This window comes from Babylonia areolata, chromosome 3, assembly GCF_041734735.1.
Source record: "Babylonia areolata isolate BAREFJ2019XMU chromosome 3, ASM4173473v1, whole genome shotgun sequence".
Taxonomy (NCBI): Eukaryota; Metazoa; Mollusca; class Gastropoda; order Neogastropoda; family Buccinidae; genus Babylonia; species Babylonia areolata.
Window position 1 is genome coordinate 27716377 of NC_134878.1, and position 16430 is coordinate 27732806.

At 49.4% G+C, this 16430-nt stretch overlaps 1 protein-coding gene across 1 annotated transcript in view; it reads left to right on the top strand.

The window, feature by feature from the left end:
• LOC143279908 (uncharacterized) overlaps positions 1–16430 on the top strand; it is a 94760-nt gene that overhangs the window by 31583 nt on the left and 46747 nt on the right. Inside the window, 12 exon segments of the mRNA XM_076584231.1 lie at positions 707–843; positions 1617–1728; positions 6015–6626; positions 7374–7521; positions 8183–8438; positions 9311–9398; positions 10690–10827; positions 11045–11385; positions 12483–12848; positions 13978–14135; positions 14931–15423; positions 16255–16430. Coding sequence (XP_076440346.1) covers positions 707–843; positions 1617–1728; positions 6015–6626; positions 7374–7521; positions 8183–8438; positions 9311–9398; positions 10690–10827; positions 11045–11385; positions 12483–12848; positions 13978–14135; positions 14931–15423; positions 16255–16430 — 3025 coding nt within the window.

The following is a 16430-nucleotide window of genomic DNA, read 5'->3' on the forward strand; positions in this document are numbered from 1 at the left end:
TGGTGTTGGATGTGGTTTAGCATGCCCGGAAATCGTGTTCTGGTGTTGGATGTGGTTTGGCATGCCCTGCCATCGTGTTCTGGTGTTGGATATGGTTTAGCATGCCCGGAAATCGTGTTCTGGTGTTGGATGTAGTTTAGCATGCCCGGCCATCGTGTTCTGGTGTTGGATGGGTCCGCCACAGCTCGGCCTGTTGTCATTGGTACCCGTCTCATCTGTGCCCCTGTTATGCCGCTAGGGAGCTCGGCCTTGTCATTGGTACCCGTCTCATCTGTGCCCCTGTTATGCCCGCTAGAGCTGTGTGCTGTGTACAGGTGTCCTCAGCGCTGTGTGCTGTGTACAGGTGTCCTCAGCGCTGTGTGCTGTGTACAGGTGTCCTCAGCGCTGTGTGCTGTGTACAGGTGTCCTCAGAGCTGTGTGTTGTGTACAGGTGTCCTCAGCGCTGTGTGCTGTGTACAGGTGTCCTCAGAGCTGTGTGCTGTGTACAGGTGTCCTCAGAGCTGTGTGCTGTGTACAGGTGTCCTCAGCGCTGTGTGCTGTGTACAGGTGTCCTCAGAGCTGTGTGCTGTGTACAGGTGTCCTCAGCGCTGTGTACAGGTGTCCTCAGCGCTGTGTGCTGTGTACAGGTGTCCTCAGCGCTGTGTACAGGTGTCCTCAGCGCTGTGTGCTGTGTACAGGTGTCCTCAGCGCTGTGTGCTGTGTACAGGTGTCCTCAGAGCTGTGTCAGGAGGAAGGACGTCGAGCGGATGGCTGTCTACCTGGTGCAGCAGGGGGCCCACCTGGGCCAGATCCGGGTGTCCAGGAAGAGCCAGGTGCACGTGGCCTGTCAGGTCTTCGTCCTCAGTGAGTCACACTGCACCCTGCCCCATCCCATACACCCTGTTGGCTTGACTGGCTTATTCAACACGTTTGCCTTGCCTTGCCTTGCCTTGCCTTGCCTTGTCTTGTTCTGCCTTGCCTTGCTTTGCCTTGCCTTGCCTTGCCTTGCCTTGTCTTGTCTTGCCTTGCCTTCCCTTGTTCTGCCTTGCCTTGCCTTGCCTTGCCTTGCCTTGTCTTGTTCTGCCTTGCCTTGCCTTGCCTTGTTCTGCCTTGCCTTACCTTGCTCTGCCTTGTCTTGCCTTGCCTTGTTTTGTCTTGTTCTGCCTTGCCTTGCCTTGTCAGCATGCTTGCTGTTAACGAAGGCTCTGTGCGTGCTGAAGGACTCTGGTCAAGGCAGTCCTCTGACTGTGCCTGACATTACCGTGAGTCAAGAGCACCATGAACAACGTGACGGACGGACATTGTTATGTAGAACATAACAAAGATAAAGATGTTGATGACGACAACAGCAGTGACTACGATGATGGCACTGGTGATGGTAATGATGGTGATGGGGGTGGTGATGGAGATGGTGATGGAAGTAGTGGTGGTGATGGTGACGGTGGTTATGACGCTGCTGCTGATGATGATGATGGTGGTGGTGGTGGTGGTGGTAGTGATGACAATGTTGATGATGATGATGATGGTGATGGTGGTGACTATGGTAACCAAAGCCTGACTGTGTGACAAAAAGACAGACAGCCACACACAGAGTGACTCAGTGTGACCTCAGTGACACGTGATACCTACCTGTCCAGGTGTGAAGCGGAGGATGTGGAAACTGCTGGAGGTGCTGCTGACTGAGGCAGGGGGCGACATCTGGCACTGCCTTCTGGCACCCTTCCACACCTGTCACAAATATGTCTACAGGTAAACCCTTTCACACCTATCACAAATATGTCTACAGGTAAACCCTTCCACACCTATCACAATATGTCTACAGGTAAACCCTTTCACACCTGTCACAAATATGTCTACAGGTAAACCCTTCCAGACCTGTCACAATATGTCTACACCATCACAGCTGTCACAATATGTCTACAGGTAAACCTTACACCTGTCATTTTATATTGATATGTCTATAGCTACACCTGTCACAAGTCACAAGTCATGCCATGGATGATGAAATCTTCAGTCAGTGAACTGAAGTATAACACCTCATCTCAGACAGTCGTACTCCCTTTTTCCATCAACAAGCAGAGACTGCCTTAAAGCCCGTCGCACACTACTTGCAACGTCAGCGTTAATGTTCGGCGTAGCGGCAAGGCGGCAACGTTTGCATTGAATGCCTGGGCTTAACGAACTGAAAATGAAAGACGTTCTTTTTTCGTCACGCTTTCAGACGATGGTCAGTGCGCGGCCTCTGCATGATTCCACCATGACTGGTGTTGCGTTATCACCGAGGTCCTCTGTCACAATGGAGAGAAACTGTGCTGCTTTGTTGGCATCTGTATCAACATCTGCTCTGCAATAGCTGTAGAAGGCAGCAGAAGCAACAGGTGCCCAGGATGAAGTAGTTTCCCTTTCAGTGCCCTAGATGTCAGCCTGTTCAGCCTGGCTCAGTCAGCCAGGAGCCGCTACTATCCACTGCAGCACAGCGGACTGGCAGATCTCAGTGACACAGGGATGTCCAAGTTGATGACCGTACAGGTAGAAAACCACTCACACATGTCACTTCAGTACACACAGACCTTGTTCAGGTGTGGGCTGATCGTCCACACTGTTCCATGATCAGACTGGAGTCTTTTCATTTCATGACGCCAGTCCTGATGCCATCCATACAAGCAACAAGGAAGAAGGGAAGGCATCACTGGTGTGTTACGGCTGACCTTGACAACGACATGACTGACACAAAACACTGCACACACAATGACTGACATGGTGTTGTAGTTATACGTACGGGTACCACGTGCATTTGACAGGCGCTGGGGTGGTGACTATCAGCTGAGTCCAGGACCTGTCACGGAGTGAGTATGGTCACGGCTGACTGCTGACAAGTCTCTGGCTCTGCTGCTGTCAGCAGCCAGATAGACGACAATGTTCACGACTTCTGTCACAGATTGCGACAGCCGGAAACTGTACAACCTGGGGAGGGGGTTGGCAATGTCATCAAAAGTAAAGATGGCGGAACCCTGATGTTCAAGTATGAAGGACTCAAAATGGAGTTGCTTTGAAATAACAGATAGACAATAATTCAAAGGGTTCAATACTGAAATGATTGCGTGTTTTCCACAGACAACAATTGAAAGGATTCAATACTAAAATGATTGCGTATTTTCCGTGCTCACTATGAACCAAACTTGTAGACAGTCTGAGATGATTTTCTCGGCTGTGTTGGCATTCACGTACCATTATGACTTCACAAGTAGAATAGACACCTTCCGGCGTCATGGAGTATGGACCCCCTCTCTCCCTGTTCTACACACCCCCGCCCTCTCACCCACCTCCCATTTATGAAACTGTGATACTGTGAACATTGTCGTCGAGTTCGAAAGGTGCGTTTGTTGTTTCCATTTTTCTTGGACTTTTGCGCAACTCTGTTATTCTTTTTAAAACAAACGTTTCCTGTTCTTCCCTTTGGTATTTCTGTCTTCCTCTCTATCTTTCCAATCATTTTGTCCGCCGTCCTTTCTTTCTTCATTACTTGCCAGTGTAGTTTTCTTTGTTCATGGCAACAGTGTTCTCTGTTTCAAAAGTGACGGTGATTAGTTTTAAAAACGTAAATGTTCTTTGTTTTTAAAATGACAGTAATTAGTTATAATAAAAAAAATTAAGCAATCCTGTTCTTTTAATTCCAAGATGATAATTGTAGCAAACTGCAGTCCATTCTTTCTGTCTTTTGACTGAATGTCAGTCTATAAGGAACCAATGATTATGATGTAAGGTGCGGACAATGGAAGTCTGAGCTTTCATTTACCAGTTCACTCTCCACCCTTGGTGATATTAATTTTGTGAACGCATGCATTGACTCAGTTTATGTTATGACCAACACCACAAAGATCAACGTTGAACGTAAATGGCAAGCAATAGCCAAGAACAGTAATTCATGCTCTTCAGAATACAGCAAAGGGCTACAACTCACACTATGCACTGCTTAGTGCTGATGCCCATCAGGTGACACTTCAGTTGTGCTTGTCTTCCTAATTGTTGTTTGTTGTTGTTGTTTTTAATTCATAGTATCCGTTCAGTAATAATATGTTCTCACTTTGTGTGTGTGTGTGTGTGTTGTTGTTGTTGTTGTTCATTGTTTTACGCCTTTTTACAAAGAATATTAGACAACAACCCAAAAGAGTGTGTGCTTTTGTTGTCTGTTCTTTAATTGTTTCCCCTTTTTCCTCGGTCCCTTTTTTCTGTCTTTCTTTGTTCATTCTCTGTGCCCTTCTTGCTTTTTTTTTTCTGAAATTCCCTCCTTTCTTTCTTTATTTCGTATCTTCTCCTTTATTTCATCCAGTACCTTCCTTCCTTCCTTCATCTCCATCTTTCTTTCTTTCCTTTTTTTCTTCCATTTCTTCTTGTTATCCTGTGGTGGCTGTTTCTGTATGGAGTTTGGTGTCGCTGTCTTCCTGTTTTCTGCACAACAACTTTAAGCAAAATCTAAAAATGAACCTATTCACAAAACCTGACGTCACCAGAAATCCAACATTGCTTTCGACAATTTGTGGGTTCCCTCTCACTCCCCCTTGAGTGAGTACATTAATTTGTGTGTGTGTGTATGTGTGTGTGTGTGTGTGAACTGGTGGGATGGTGTTTGATTGCGACGGAATGACTTATTTTCTCCGTTGGGTCTTTAGTTTTTTTGGTTTTGTTGTTGTTGTTCGTGTGTGTGTGTGTGTGTGTGTGTGTGTGTGTGAACTGGTGGGATGGTGTTTGATTGCGACGGAATGACTGTTATTTTCTCCGTTGGGTCTTTAGTTGTTGTTTTTTTTGTTTTTGGTTTGTTTTTTGTTGTTTTTGTTTGTTTGTTTGTTTTTCTGTTTTGGTTTTGTTGTTGTTGTTGTTGTTGTTCAGTGGTGTGTGTGTGTGTGTGTGTGTGTGTGTGTGTGTGTGTGTGTGTGTGTTTCATGCTTTGAATGGAATGGCTGTGAACGATGAAATAGTGGGAAAATACTGATGTGTTTTGATTGTGTTTTGATTTTTTCTTCTTTTTGCTCATTTTCGCTTCTTCAGCTTTATTCCCTCTTTAGGGCGAGGGCTGGATGTAACAAAGCATGTTACTTGCTTATCTATTGCCCTCGATAATAAAGATTTTGTCTTGTTTTGTCTTCTCTGTGTGTGTGTGTGTGTGTGTGTGTGTGTGTGTGTGTGTGTGTGTGTGTGTCATTCTCCCATTTTCCGTCTTCCTAATCTGTTGATATATCACACATCTCTCCACCCCACCTCCCTTCTTTTTCCGATGTTAACTTTCTTCAGTAACAGACAAAACCTGCTCACACCATACCGGTGTTTTTTGTTGTTGCTGTCTTTTTGTTTTAATCAGAAATTGGTGAATTTAGATATTTGACAGGTGGTAGGACATTTGACATCTGATGTGCGTAAATGAACGACAGCAGCAACGCTGATGGTGACGACGATAATTATAGTTATCATTGTAGGATAACAGTAATCATAATTACAACGATGTTGCATTTTTGTTTATAGATACAGTGAAATGCCGTTTGAGTTAACTGTATCTTTCCACAGGAACAGTGACCCGGTTCTTGTGTTCCTGAACATGTACACAGAAGCTGTGATGGTGTTGTTTGTTTCTGTGCTGTGAACAAAATGGTGGTATTAAGGGTCGTAACCGTTTGTATGTATCCATAGAAGTTGTGATCAAAGTTTTAGTCTGTATGAACACGCACACAGAAGATCTGAGCAAGAACCGTGTCATGCCGTGTATACACACAGAAGCTTCAATGCCAGTTTTTATCTGTCGGTATATACACAGAAGATGTGAGGAAGTGTATGTCTGTCGGTATATACACAGAAGATGTGAGGAAGTGTATGTCTGTCGGAATATATACACAAAAGATGTGAAGAAGGATATGTCTGTCAGAATATAAACACAGAAGATGAGAAGTGCATGTCTGTCAGTGTATACGCACAAAAGATGATGAAGTATATGTCTGTCAGTGTATACACACAGAAGATGAGGAAGTCTATGTCTGTGCACGCAGTGAGTGGGCCGGAGGAGAGAGCGGCTTCCTGTGTCTGTCCAAGGGCATGCTGCGCATCTTCCGCCTGCTTCCCCTCAACCTGTTACGTCACTTCCTGACCAAGGGGAAGGAAGCCATGAAGAGCTGCCCAGTAGAGGCCCTGCGGCCCCTCCTGATGCCGGCTGACAAGGTCAGGGACCTCCCTGCCCCCTCCCCGAGGTCCCCCCGATCCTCCTCCCGCAAGCCCGACCACCCGGGGTCATGTGACAAACCTGACGGTCACGTGGCACGCAGGTTTTCCACCCCCACCCTCCCCCTTCCCCCCGCCCGTGCCTCTATCCCCAGACGTGGGTCTACCCACACCCCCATCCCCACCCCCAATCCCCGGGCCTCACAGGCAGACCCTCCAAAGACCGCCGCCAGAAGCGACCCCCCCTCCCTCTCTCCCCGCACCCTGCCCCTCAACGGCATGGAGCGGGAGGCCCACGCGCAGCTGATGACGTACCTGCTGGTCTATCACGTGCAGCACTCTGCGGGATCACGGGGTCAGCTGATGGTGCTGTGCAAGCTGACCTTGCTGTGTCCCCCTCTGCTGGCCACCATGCTGCCAGTGCTCAGATACCACCCGGCCAGGTGAGGGGGGAGGGGTCAGATACCACCCGGCCAGGTGAGGGGGGAAGGGGTCAGATACCACCCAGCCAGGTGAGGGGGGAGGGGTCAGATACCACCTGGCCAGGTGAGGGGGGAGGGGTCAGATACCACCTAGCCAGGTGAGGGGGGAGGGGTCAGATACCACCTGGCCAGGGGAGGGGTCAGATACCACCTGGCCAGGTGAGGGGGGAGGGGTCAGATACCACCCAGCCAGGTGAGGGGGGGGGGTCAGATCAGTGGAGGGGGGGTCTGGATCACAGGTTGATGTGCGGTTGAACCATATAGGTGTTGGTGAGCAGATTATTGACGAGTTGATGGAATTTAGGGACTGACAGAGGGGACTGACTGAATGAATGTGTGAGAGAGGAGTTGATTTGGATCGTGGGTGGATGTGGGATGGAAGTGACATGCTGTGGCCGCAGGGTCCGCCAATGACAATCGTGGCACTGAACACCGGGTGAACAAAACCCCATGGCTGCCATGCAGGGTGGATGTCAGTGTTCAGTTATTTCCCTTTGCAGTTCGCCTTTCATGCCGAGAGTTCTCTTCCCATGACTGTCTGTCAGGGTGTTTGTTTACCGGAGTGGACGAATGCAAAAACTTGTATTTCCATAACAACAATAACATGTGTTGGCATTGAGAATGTGATTATGTGTTCATTGTTGATGATGTGAAGATATCGTCACTGTCATCGCTGTCACCATCACTTTGAAACATCTGATCTCACAGACACAGCTGGTTGGCGCATGCGCCGCGGCAGGCGGTGACGTCATCTCTGAAGAAGGAGGGCAGCACGCGCAGAGTGATCCAATCACTGAGCTCCGAGCTGATGGAGGTGGCGCTGTGGTTAAGACTGGCGGCTCTCTCCGAGTATCAGGTTCGTGTCCTCCGAGGAGGGGGTGTGTGTTTTCTGAGGGGTGTCTTGGGTTTGTATGTGTGTGCCTGCACGCATCCTCCTGTCTGTCTCTTAATCCGTCTCTCTCTCTTCCCTCTCTTCCTCTTCTCACTATTTTCCTTCACCCTGGCCATTATCAGACGTCGAGAAATAAAGACATGCCCATTATTCAGTGTAGACATATTACTGTGCAATCTGGACAGTGATGCTGACAGGATACTATACCGTGACCATAGCGTGACTGTACTAATGACTGTACTGTGACTGTGCCGTGACAAATCCGTGGCTGTACCGTTACTGTACCGTGACTAAACTGATAACTGTACCGTAACTTTACACGTGACTGTGCCGTGAATGTACCGTGACTGAGCCGTGACAGTACCGTGACTGTTCTGGTGACAGTACCGTGACTGAGCCGTGACAGTACCGTGACTGTTCTGGTGACAGTACCGTGAGTGAGCCGTGACAGTACCGTGACTGTTCTGGTGACAGTACCGTGAGTGAGCCGTGACAGTACCGTGACTGTTCTGGTGACAGTACCGTGAGTGAGCCGTGACAGTACCGTGACTGTTCTGGTGACAGTACCATGACTATTCTGGTGACAGTACCGTGACAGTGCCGTGACTGTACCGTGTCTGTGCAGGTGCGCGCCGTGCAGGATGAGGGTCTGACAGTGTTGCACGTGGCCTGCCTGTGGGGGTACAGCCGGCTGATCAGGGCCTGTGTCAGCGTGGTGCTGTCGCCACTCTCCCCGGACATCACGTCATGGGGCGGCCTGAGGGCGCTGGAGGTGGCCGCCGCTCAGGGCAGCACGCGTATGATGGACGTGCTGGTCAGGAGGGGTGCACGTGCTCACTCCTCTGTCCTCCTGGCTGCCTGTGTGGGCAGGGCTTTCACTGGTCAGTCTGCGTGTGTGTGAGTGAGTGGTGGGTGGGAGGGCACAGATGGATTTCAAGGGTGGGGTAGAGGGTGGGCATGTGAGCAGTGGTTGTTTGTCAGCCTGTGTGGTGAGTGTCCCTCCCTAGTGACGTGCAATAGTCCCTGATGCACAAACCTCTCGGTAGAAGTTGACATGTGCTGAACCTTCCTCCAGCCCACAACGTTTCTGCATGTAATGTCCGTTGCAACAACGACGTCAGAGCCAGCAAGGAATATTTGATGTGAACACAGCCAGACATACCCGTGGTATCCAGGAAACAACGGCAGAGCCAGCAAGGAATGTTTGATGTGAACACAGCCAGATATACCCGTGGTATCCAGGAAACAACGGCAGAGCCATCAAGGAATGTTTGATGTGAACACAGCCATGCATATGCCCGTGGTATCCAGGAAACAACGGCAGGTAACCAGGCACATTCAGTGACGCAGACAATGCTCTGCCATACACTTTGCCCTGTATCACACAGCCAGTGTCCATAAAAGAAATCAAAACTGAAATCAGTCAAACGGAGACCACAAATTGAAAACTCACATCCACATAACGACACCCGACTGACGGAGCTGTGAAGTCAGTGACTGGTCACCACTATGTGTTGGGGTGCTGGGTAGGTTGGGGAGTTGAGGGTGGGGGGGGGTGGTAGTGATGAGGTGTTGGGGGAGCGAAGGTATCCATCTGGGGTTAGGGGCAGGAGGATGAAATAGGTATCTGCGTGCAGGTGGTTTATGTCTGTCGGTTCGTGAGAAAGAGAGAGAGAGGGGGGGGGGTTAGAAATGAACATTTTCTTGTTTGTGTGTTATTTTCCATGAAAGGTCATGTTGTTTGGTGTGTCAGGTTTCTACCCAGAACACAGCGAGGCCAGCCAGCTGCCTGACGAGAACACCAAGCTGTTTGTGGTGCAGTGGTGTGCCCGGACATTCAGGTGATGATGATGATGGTGACAGTGATGGTGATGGTGACTGTGATGGTGATGATGATGACAGTGATGATGATGATGACAGTGATGGTGATGATGATGATGACAGTGATGGTGACTGTGATGGTGATGATGATGATGATGATGATGGTGATGATGATGATGATGACAGTGATGATGATGATGACAGTGATGGTGATGATGATGATGACAGTGATGATGATGATTATGATGATGACAGTGATGGTGATGATGATGATGACAGTGATGATGATGATGATGATGATGGTGATAACAGTAACGGTAAACCAAGCTGTTTGTGGTGCAGTGGTGTGCCCGGACATTCAGGTGATGATGATGATGACAGTGATGATGATGATGGTGATGACAATGATGATGATGACAGTGATGATGATGACAGTGATGATGACAGTGATGATGATGATGATGATGACAGTGATGATGACAGTGATGATGACAGTGATGATGATGATGATGACAGTGATGATGATGATGACTGTGATGATGATGGTGATGATGACAGTGATGGTGATGATGATGATGATGATGATGATGACAGTGATGGTGATGATGATGATGACAGTGATGATGACAGTGATGGTGATGATGATGGTGGTGATGATGATGATGATGATGATGATGACAGTGATGATGATGGTGATAGTGATGATGATGATGATGGTGGTGATAACAGTAACGGTACACCAAGCTGTTTGTGGTGTGCCCGGACCTTCAGGTGATGATGATGATGACAGTGATGATGATGATGATGATGATGGTGATAACAGTAACGGTACACCAAGCTGTTTGTGGTGCAGTGGTGTGCCCGCTCCTTCAGGTAACTGGGGAGGAGCGGGGGAGTTGAAAGCTGAGGTGGTGGGTGATGACATTCATGATGAAAACACAGAATAGAATAAAGTTTACAGGACACGAGGCAAACACATGCAAATGAATAAGTAAGCAAGCGCGCATGTGTGTGTGTGTGTGTGTGTGTGTGTGTGTGTGTGATGCAGTTTTCGAAGCACTTTTTAAACCAATGGACATCCCCTTCTCTCTCCAAGACAATGTTAAAAACTTTTTAAAAAACTCATTCATTTTCCCATTTTTGCACCGTGCTGCAAGCTCCGCTTTCCTAAAATGACGCTCAAAATCACTGTCAGTAAAAACAAGACGAAACCAACATTGCAGATAATGAGGATAGACTGAAGAGACGAAATATAAAAAAAAATTGAAAAAAGCTAAGCATAAGGTGACTGGAGAAATGGTCATTGCGCAGTGACTCCATTGACCTGGCCTTCCGTCACCCGACCTTCGGCACAGTGTTTGACGTCATCCTGAAGAGACGTCACTGGGCCATCTTTGACTGGCTGCTCACCAACATAGAGGTCGCTCCCGTCAGCAAACTGCTGGCCAGGTACAGTGCTCTCCCCTCGCTGTGCTCTGTGTGCGTGCGTGTGTGTGTGTGTGTGTGTGTGTGTGTGTGTGTGCTTACAGTCGTGATTTCATCTCAGGAATCACCCAAGGATTCAGGCTGTTTTAAATGAGATATCTCTACGTACATTTCTTGACATCTCTTACTCTGTGAACCCAGTCAGTCAGACCGAAGCCGTCACTGTGGTTGGTGCCCACAGGTGCCCGCAGTTCGCGGAGCTGGCCCAGGCCCCGGAACAGCTGCTGGTCCGCTTCCTGAAGTGTCTGGGGGAGGTGCTGCCCGCTCTGCCGGACCCCGTGATGCAGACCTTCCTGCTGACCCTCAGTGCACGTGCTGACCCCAGCCTGGAGCGCGTGGTGCGGCGCCTGATGGCTCTGGACTACTTCCGGCAGCACCAGAGGCTGCTGAGTCTGGTGACAGCCCGCGGGAGGCATCAGGAGACCCTGCTGCACAACATGTGTCGGGTGGGCCACGTGGCCTCCCTCAAACTCTTCCTCTGTCTCTTCTCCCTGAACATCACCAACAAGGCAGAGATTTCCGGTGTGTTGGTTGTGGCTGTCACCTTCTGTCTGTCTGTGTCTGTCTGGTCTCTGTTTCTGTCTGTGTATGTCTGTGTCTGTCTGTGTATGTCTCTGTTTCTGTGTGTCTGTCTGTGTCTGTCTCTGTTTCTGTCTGTCTCTGTCTCTGTCTGGTCTCTGTCTGTCTGTCTCTGTCTCTGTCTTTGTCTGTCTCTTCTCCCTCAACATCACCAACAAGGCAGAGATTTCTGGTGTGTTGGGCTGCAGCTGTCACGTTCTGTCTCAATCTGTATCTATCCATGTCCTGATGATGACACTGTTCAGCACTGTCACAAACCTGCCTGTGTCACTCCATGTCCTGATGATGACCACATACCTGACTGTGTCACTCCATGTCTTGATGATGACCACAAACCTGACTGTGTCACTCCATGTCCTGATGATGACCACAAACCTGACTGTGTCACTCCATGTCTTGACGATGACCACAAACCTGCCTGTGTCACTCCATGTCCTGATGATGACCACAAACCTGCATATCACTCCATGTCCTGATGATGACCACAAACCTGACTGTCACTCCATGACCTGATGATGACCACAAACCTGCACATCACTCTCATGTCCTGATGATGACCACAAACCTGACTGTCACTCCATGACCTGATGATGACCACAAACCTGCACATCACTCTCATGTCCTGATGATGACCACAAACCTGACTGTCACTCCATGTCCTGATGATGACCACAAACCTGACTGTCACTCCATGCCCTGATGATGACCACAAACCTGTCTGTGTCACTCCATGTCCTGATGATGACCACAAACCTGACTGTCACTCCATGTCCTGATGATGACCACAAACCTGCATATCACTCCATGTCCTGATGATGACCACAAACCTGACTGTGTCACTCCATGTCCTGATGATGACCACAAACCTGACTGTCACTCCATGTCCTGATGATGACCACAAACCTGACTGTCACTCCATGTCCTGACAGTGACCACAAACCTGACTATCACTCCATGTTCTGATGACCACAAACCTGACTGCCACTCCATGTCCTGATGATGACCACAAACCTATCACTCCATGTCTCCTGATGGTGCAGACTTTCTGGACGTGGAGGACCGCAGTGGCTGCACCCCCCTGTGGTACTGTCTGGCCCACAAACGGTGGACCATGGCGGAGTACCTCATCACCAGCGGCATCCGGGTGGCCCCTAGGCGGGCAGTACCCGACTTCTGCGTCAAGCGCTCCTTCAGACTGTGTGGCGGGGTGGATCCACCCGACAGCCGCCCCTCCTCTTCGCGAAGCACGTGCCGGCGGAGGGCGGTACCCGGGGTGTGCAACAACTCGCTGCAGATGGTGCAGCTCCTCTCCCCGGGGTGTTCCCGTCTGATGCAACTCTACACACAGCCGCCAGAGGTGACCCCGCCTCAAGAAGGTGTGGATGGAGGGGGAGGTGTGTGTAAAGGTGTGTGTGTGTGTGTGTGTGTAGTGTGTGTGTGTGTGTGTGTGTGTTTGTGTGTGTGTGTGTGTTTGTGCGTGTGTTTGTGTGTGTGTAGTGTGTGTGTGTGTTTGTGTGGTGTGTGTGTGGTTGTGTGTGGTGTGTGTGTGTGTGTGTGTGTGTATTTTTGTGTGGAGGGGATGTGTGTGTCTGTGACTGTGTGTAGAGAGTCGTTCACTTTGGGGCTCCTTTGGTATGGACATTTGTTTAACCGGAAATGCTTATTGTAAGTCATAAGTATGATCTGTGATATCAATTTACGTTGAATCTGTTTTCGTTTATTTTTAAAGAGAAAGAGGCACGTGGTTGTTCACACAAAAATAGGATGTACCCTTAAGAGACATATAATTATATATATATATATATATATATATATATATATATATATATATATATATATATATATATATATATTCAAAGAAATCACGGAAAATTACATTGGCATATTTTAAAACATTTTACATATTTCGATGGATGTTCATGTCTTGGCGTGTGGTGTCGCGCGCGCGCTCGTGTGTGTGTGTGTGTGTGTGTGTGTGTGTGTGTGTTTGCTTGCTTCCTCATGTTTGATAAGACTTGTTGGTGAGTGTTGATAATAGGCCCCTGTGGCGTTATTTTGCAACCATGTTTTCCCATATTAATGTTAGATGTCAGCAGTTTGGGTCTCTGTGATAAGGAGGTAAAGTGCATTATAAATACCCATTATTATTATTATTATTATAAACATTCATATAGCGCCCTTTCTCCCTAAGAGCTCAGGGCGCTTTACATAAAAGAACAACGAACAAATGACAGAAGTCATTCATGACAATTATTATCATTATTAACAGCAGCTCCAGCTGCAGCACCAGCTGTAGTGGTAGTCGTAGTTGTAGTAGTTGTTGTAGTAGTAGTAGAGAGCAGAAATAGTGGCAGTAGCTGCAGCAGTGGCAAATAAGAACAGTGAACAGTTAACAAATTTACAATCAACGACAAACTGTCATCCATACCCCATGTCTTACAAGCAAGCAAGACATGTATCTGTGTACCGCAACGATTGCTGACTCTGTGTTGTGACCCTCCCACCCCCACCACCACCACCACCACCCACTCCCAGACCCGTGTCCCCGGGGGCAGGGCGTGACGGACAGGCCGTGCAGTGACTCGGGTTATCCCGTGTCGGAAGAGGACACCACTGTCACCAGTGACAACGAAGAGGAGCGACGGCGGAACCTGAGTTACCTCCTCTCCCTCGTTCACTATGCGGGTCAAAAGGTGAGGGGGACTGTGCGGGTGGTGTCCCTTGGACTGCAATTTGTCGTCTGGAGGGTGTGTGTGGTGAATGATTTCCGCACAGAAAGGGGGGGAGGGCGTGATGGAAGGGAAGAAAGGAAGAAAGAAAGGAGAGGGTAAGAAGCGAAAGAGAAAACGAGAAAAGAAAAGGTAAACTACTAACAATAGTCAGGTGGAATTTGTGTATGTCGGACGATCGAATCATGGATACAACTCACAAGCTTCAGTCCTAAGAGTTGTGTTTGTGATGTGGCAATGCCATGTCCTCACTACGGGTAGCTAGTTCTTGGGTGGAGAGCTGGGTGGGTGGGTAGGTAGATGGGTGAATGCATGTAGGTTGATTTTGAGTGTGTGTGTGTGTGTGTGTGTGTGTGTGTAACGTTTTATTGTAAGCGTCATTCTGCGTTATTATTACTAGTATTAGTAGTAGCAATAGTCGTAGCAGCAGCAGTAGTAGTAGTATCATTACTAGTATTAGCATTGTTGTTGTTCTTGTGATGTAGTAGTAGTAGTAGTAGTAGTAGTAGTAGCGATAGCAGTAGCAGAAGTATCATCATCGGCATTAGTTTTGGTGTTGATGTTCTTGTTACCTTGTAGTAGGAGGAAGAGGAGCAGTGGGGAAGAGCAGTATTATCATCATCAGCATGATGAAGATGAACGTCGCTACAGGGCGCCACCCTGTACCAGTATCCGTGTTGTTGTTGATGTTCTTGTTACCTCGTAGTAGTGGTAGAAGGAGGAGCAGTACCGTCGTCACTATGATGACTGTCGGTACAGGGCGCCACACTGGTGCACGCGGCAGCGGCAGTGGGGGACAAGGCCCTCCTGCAGGACCTGGTGAGGTCCCCTTACTGCCACGCCCAGCTGGCCTTCTCGCGCACCTTCTCGCCCTTCCTGTTCGCTCTGGCCAACAGCCGTGTGGACACCATCAGAGCCTGTCTGCAGCACGGCCTGGGGCCCTATGACGACGACCCCCTGCACTACACGCTGGCCAGGCTGGTCCTGGCGAGGTGCGGAGTGAGGGACTCGGAGGAGTCGCTCCGCGGCATGCTCCGGCACCAGAAGGTGGACCCCGACACGGTGACCGCCGTCATGGACCTCGTCTCCTCCAGGGCGGCCTGCTCCGCCAAGGTCAGGGACATCTGCACCCATATCACCGCCTCCGAGTGCGTCTGCACCGAGCACGACTTGGTGCGGCTGGTGGGGGAGGTGGTGAAGGCCCGTAAAGGCTTGGTCAGTGACGTGCTGCTGGTCACTGCTGCCGTGACGGGTAGGTCTGGGGGTGTGCTGGGGGTGTGTCTGCTTTCTTTGTGTGTGTTGTGGTGTGTGAGTGTGTGTGTCCGTGCCCGTGCCCGTGCCCGTGCCCATGTGTGGCTGTGGTGCAGTATGTGCTGAGGAAGGTGGAGATAGGATGTGAAATCAGCTTGTTGGGTGTTTGTGTGATTCAGGCAGATTGAGTGTTTGAGGCAGGTTATGGTGTGTTTGAGGCAGGTTATGGTGTGTTTGAGGCAAGCTATGGTGTGTTTGAGGCAAGCTGTGGTGTGTTTGAGGCAAGCTATGGTGTACGACAAGCTGTGGCGTGTTTGAGGCAGGTTATGGTGTCTTTGAGGCAAGCTGTGGTGTGTTTGAGGCAAGCTGTGGTCTGTGTTGTGGTGTGTTTCAGGCAAGCTGTGCTGTGTGCTGTGGTGTGTTTCAGACAAACTGTGGTGTGTGTTGTACTGTGTTTGAGGCAAGCTGTGCTGTGCGTTGGGCTGTGTTTCAGACAAACTGTGGTGTGTGTTGTACTGTGTTTCAGGCAAGCTGTGCTGTGTTTCAGGCAAGCTGTGCTGTGCGTTGGGCTGTGTTTCAGGCAAGCTGTTCTGTGCGTTGGGCTGTGTTTCAGGCAAGCTGTGCTGTGCGTTGGGCTGTGTTTCAGGCAAGCTGTGCTGTGCGTTGGGCTGTGTTTCAGGAAAGCTGTGCTGTGCTTTGGGCTGTGTTTCAGACAAGCTGTGCTGTGCGTTGGGCTGTGTTTCAGACAAGCTGTGCTGTGCGTTGGGCTGTGTTTCAGACAAGCTGTGCTGTGTGTTGTGCTGTGTTTCGGGCAAGCTGTGCTGTGTTTCAGGCAAGCTGTGGGTGTTCAAGTCAATCATGGACAGTGTGGAGCGGACGGACAAACTGGCGGAGCAGTGCACCAGAGTCATTCTGCCCAAAGCGTCCTTTGTCGACCTCCTCTTCCTGTTCGCCCCCAGACGTATGACGCCGCTAGCACACGATCCGGAGTATTCCGACCGTATGAAG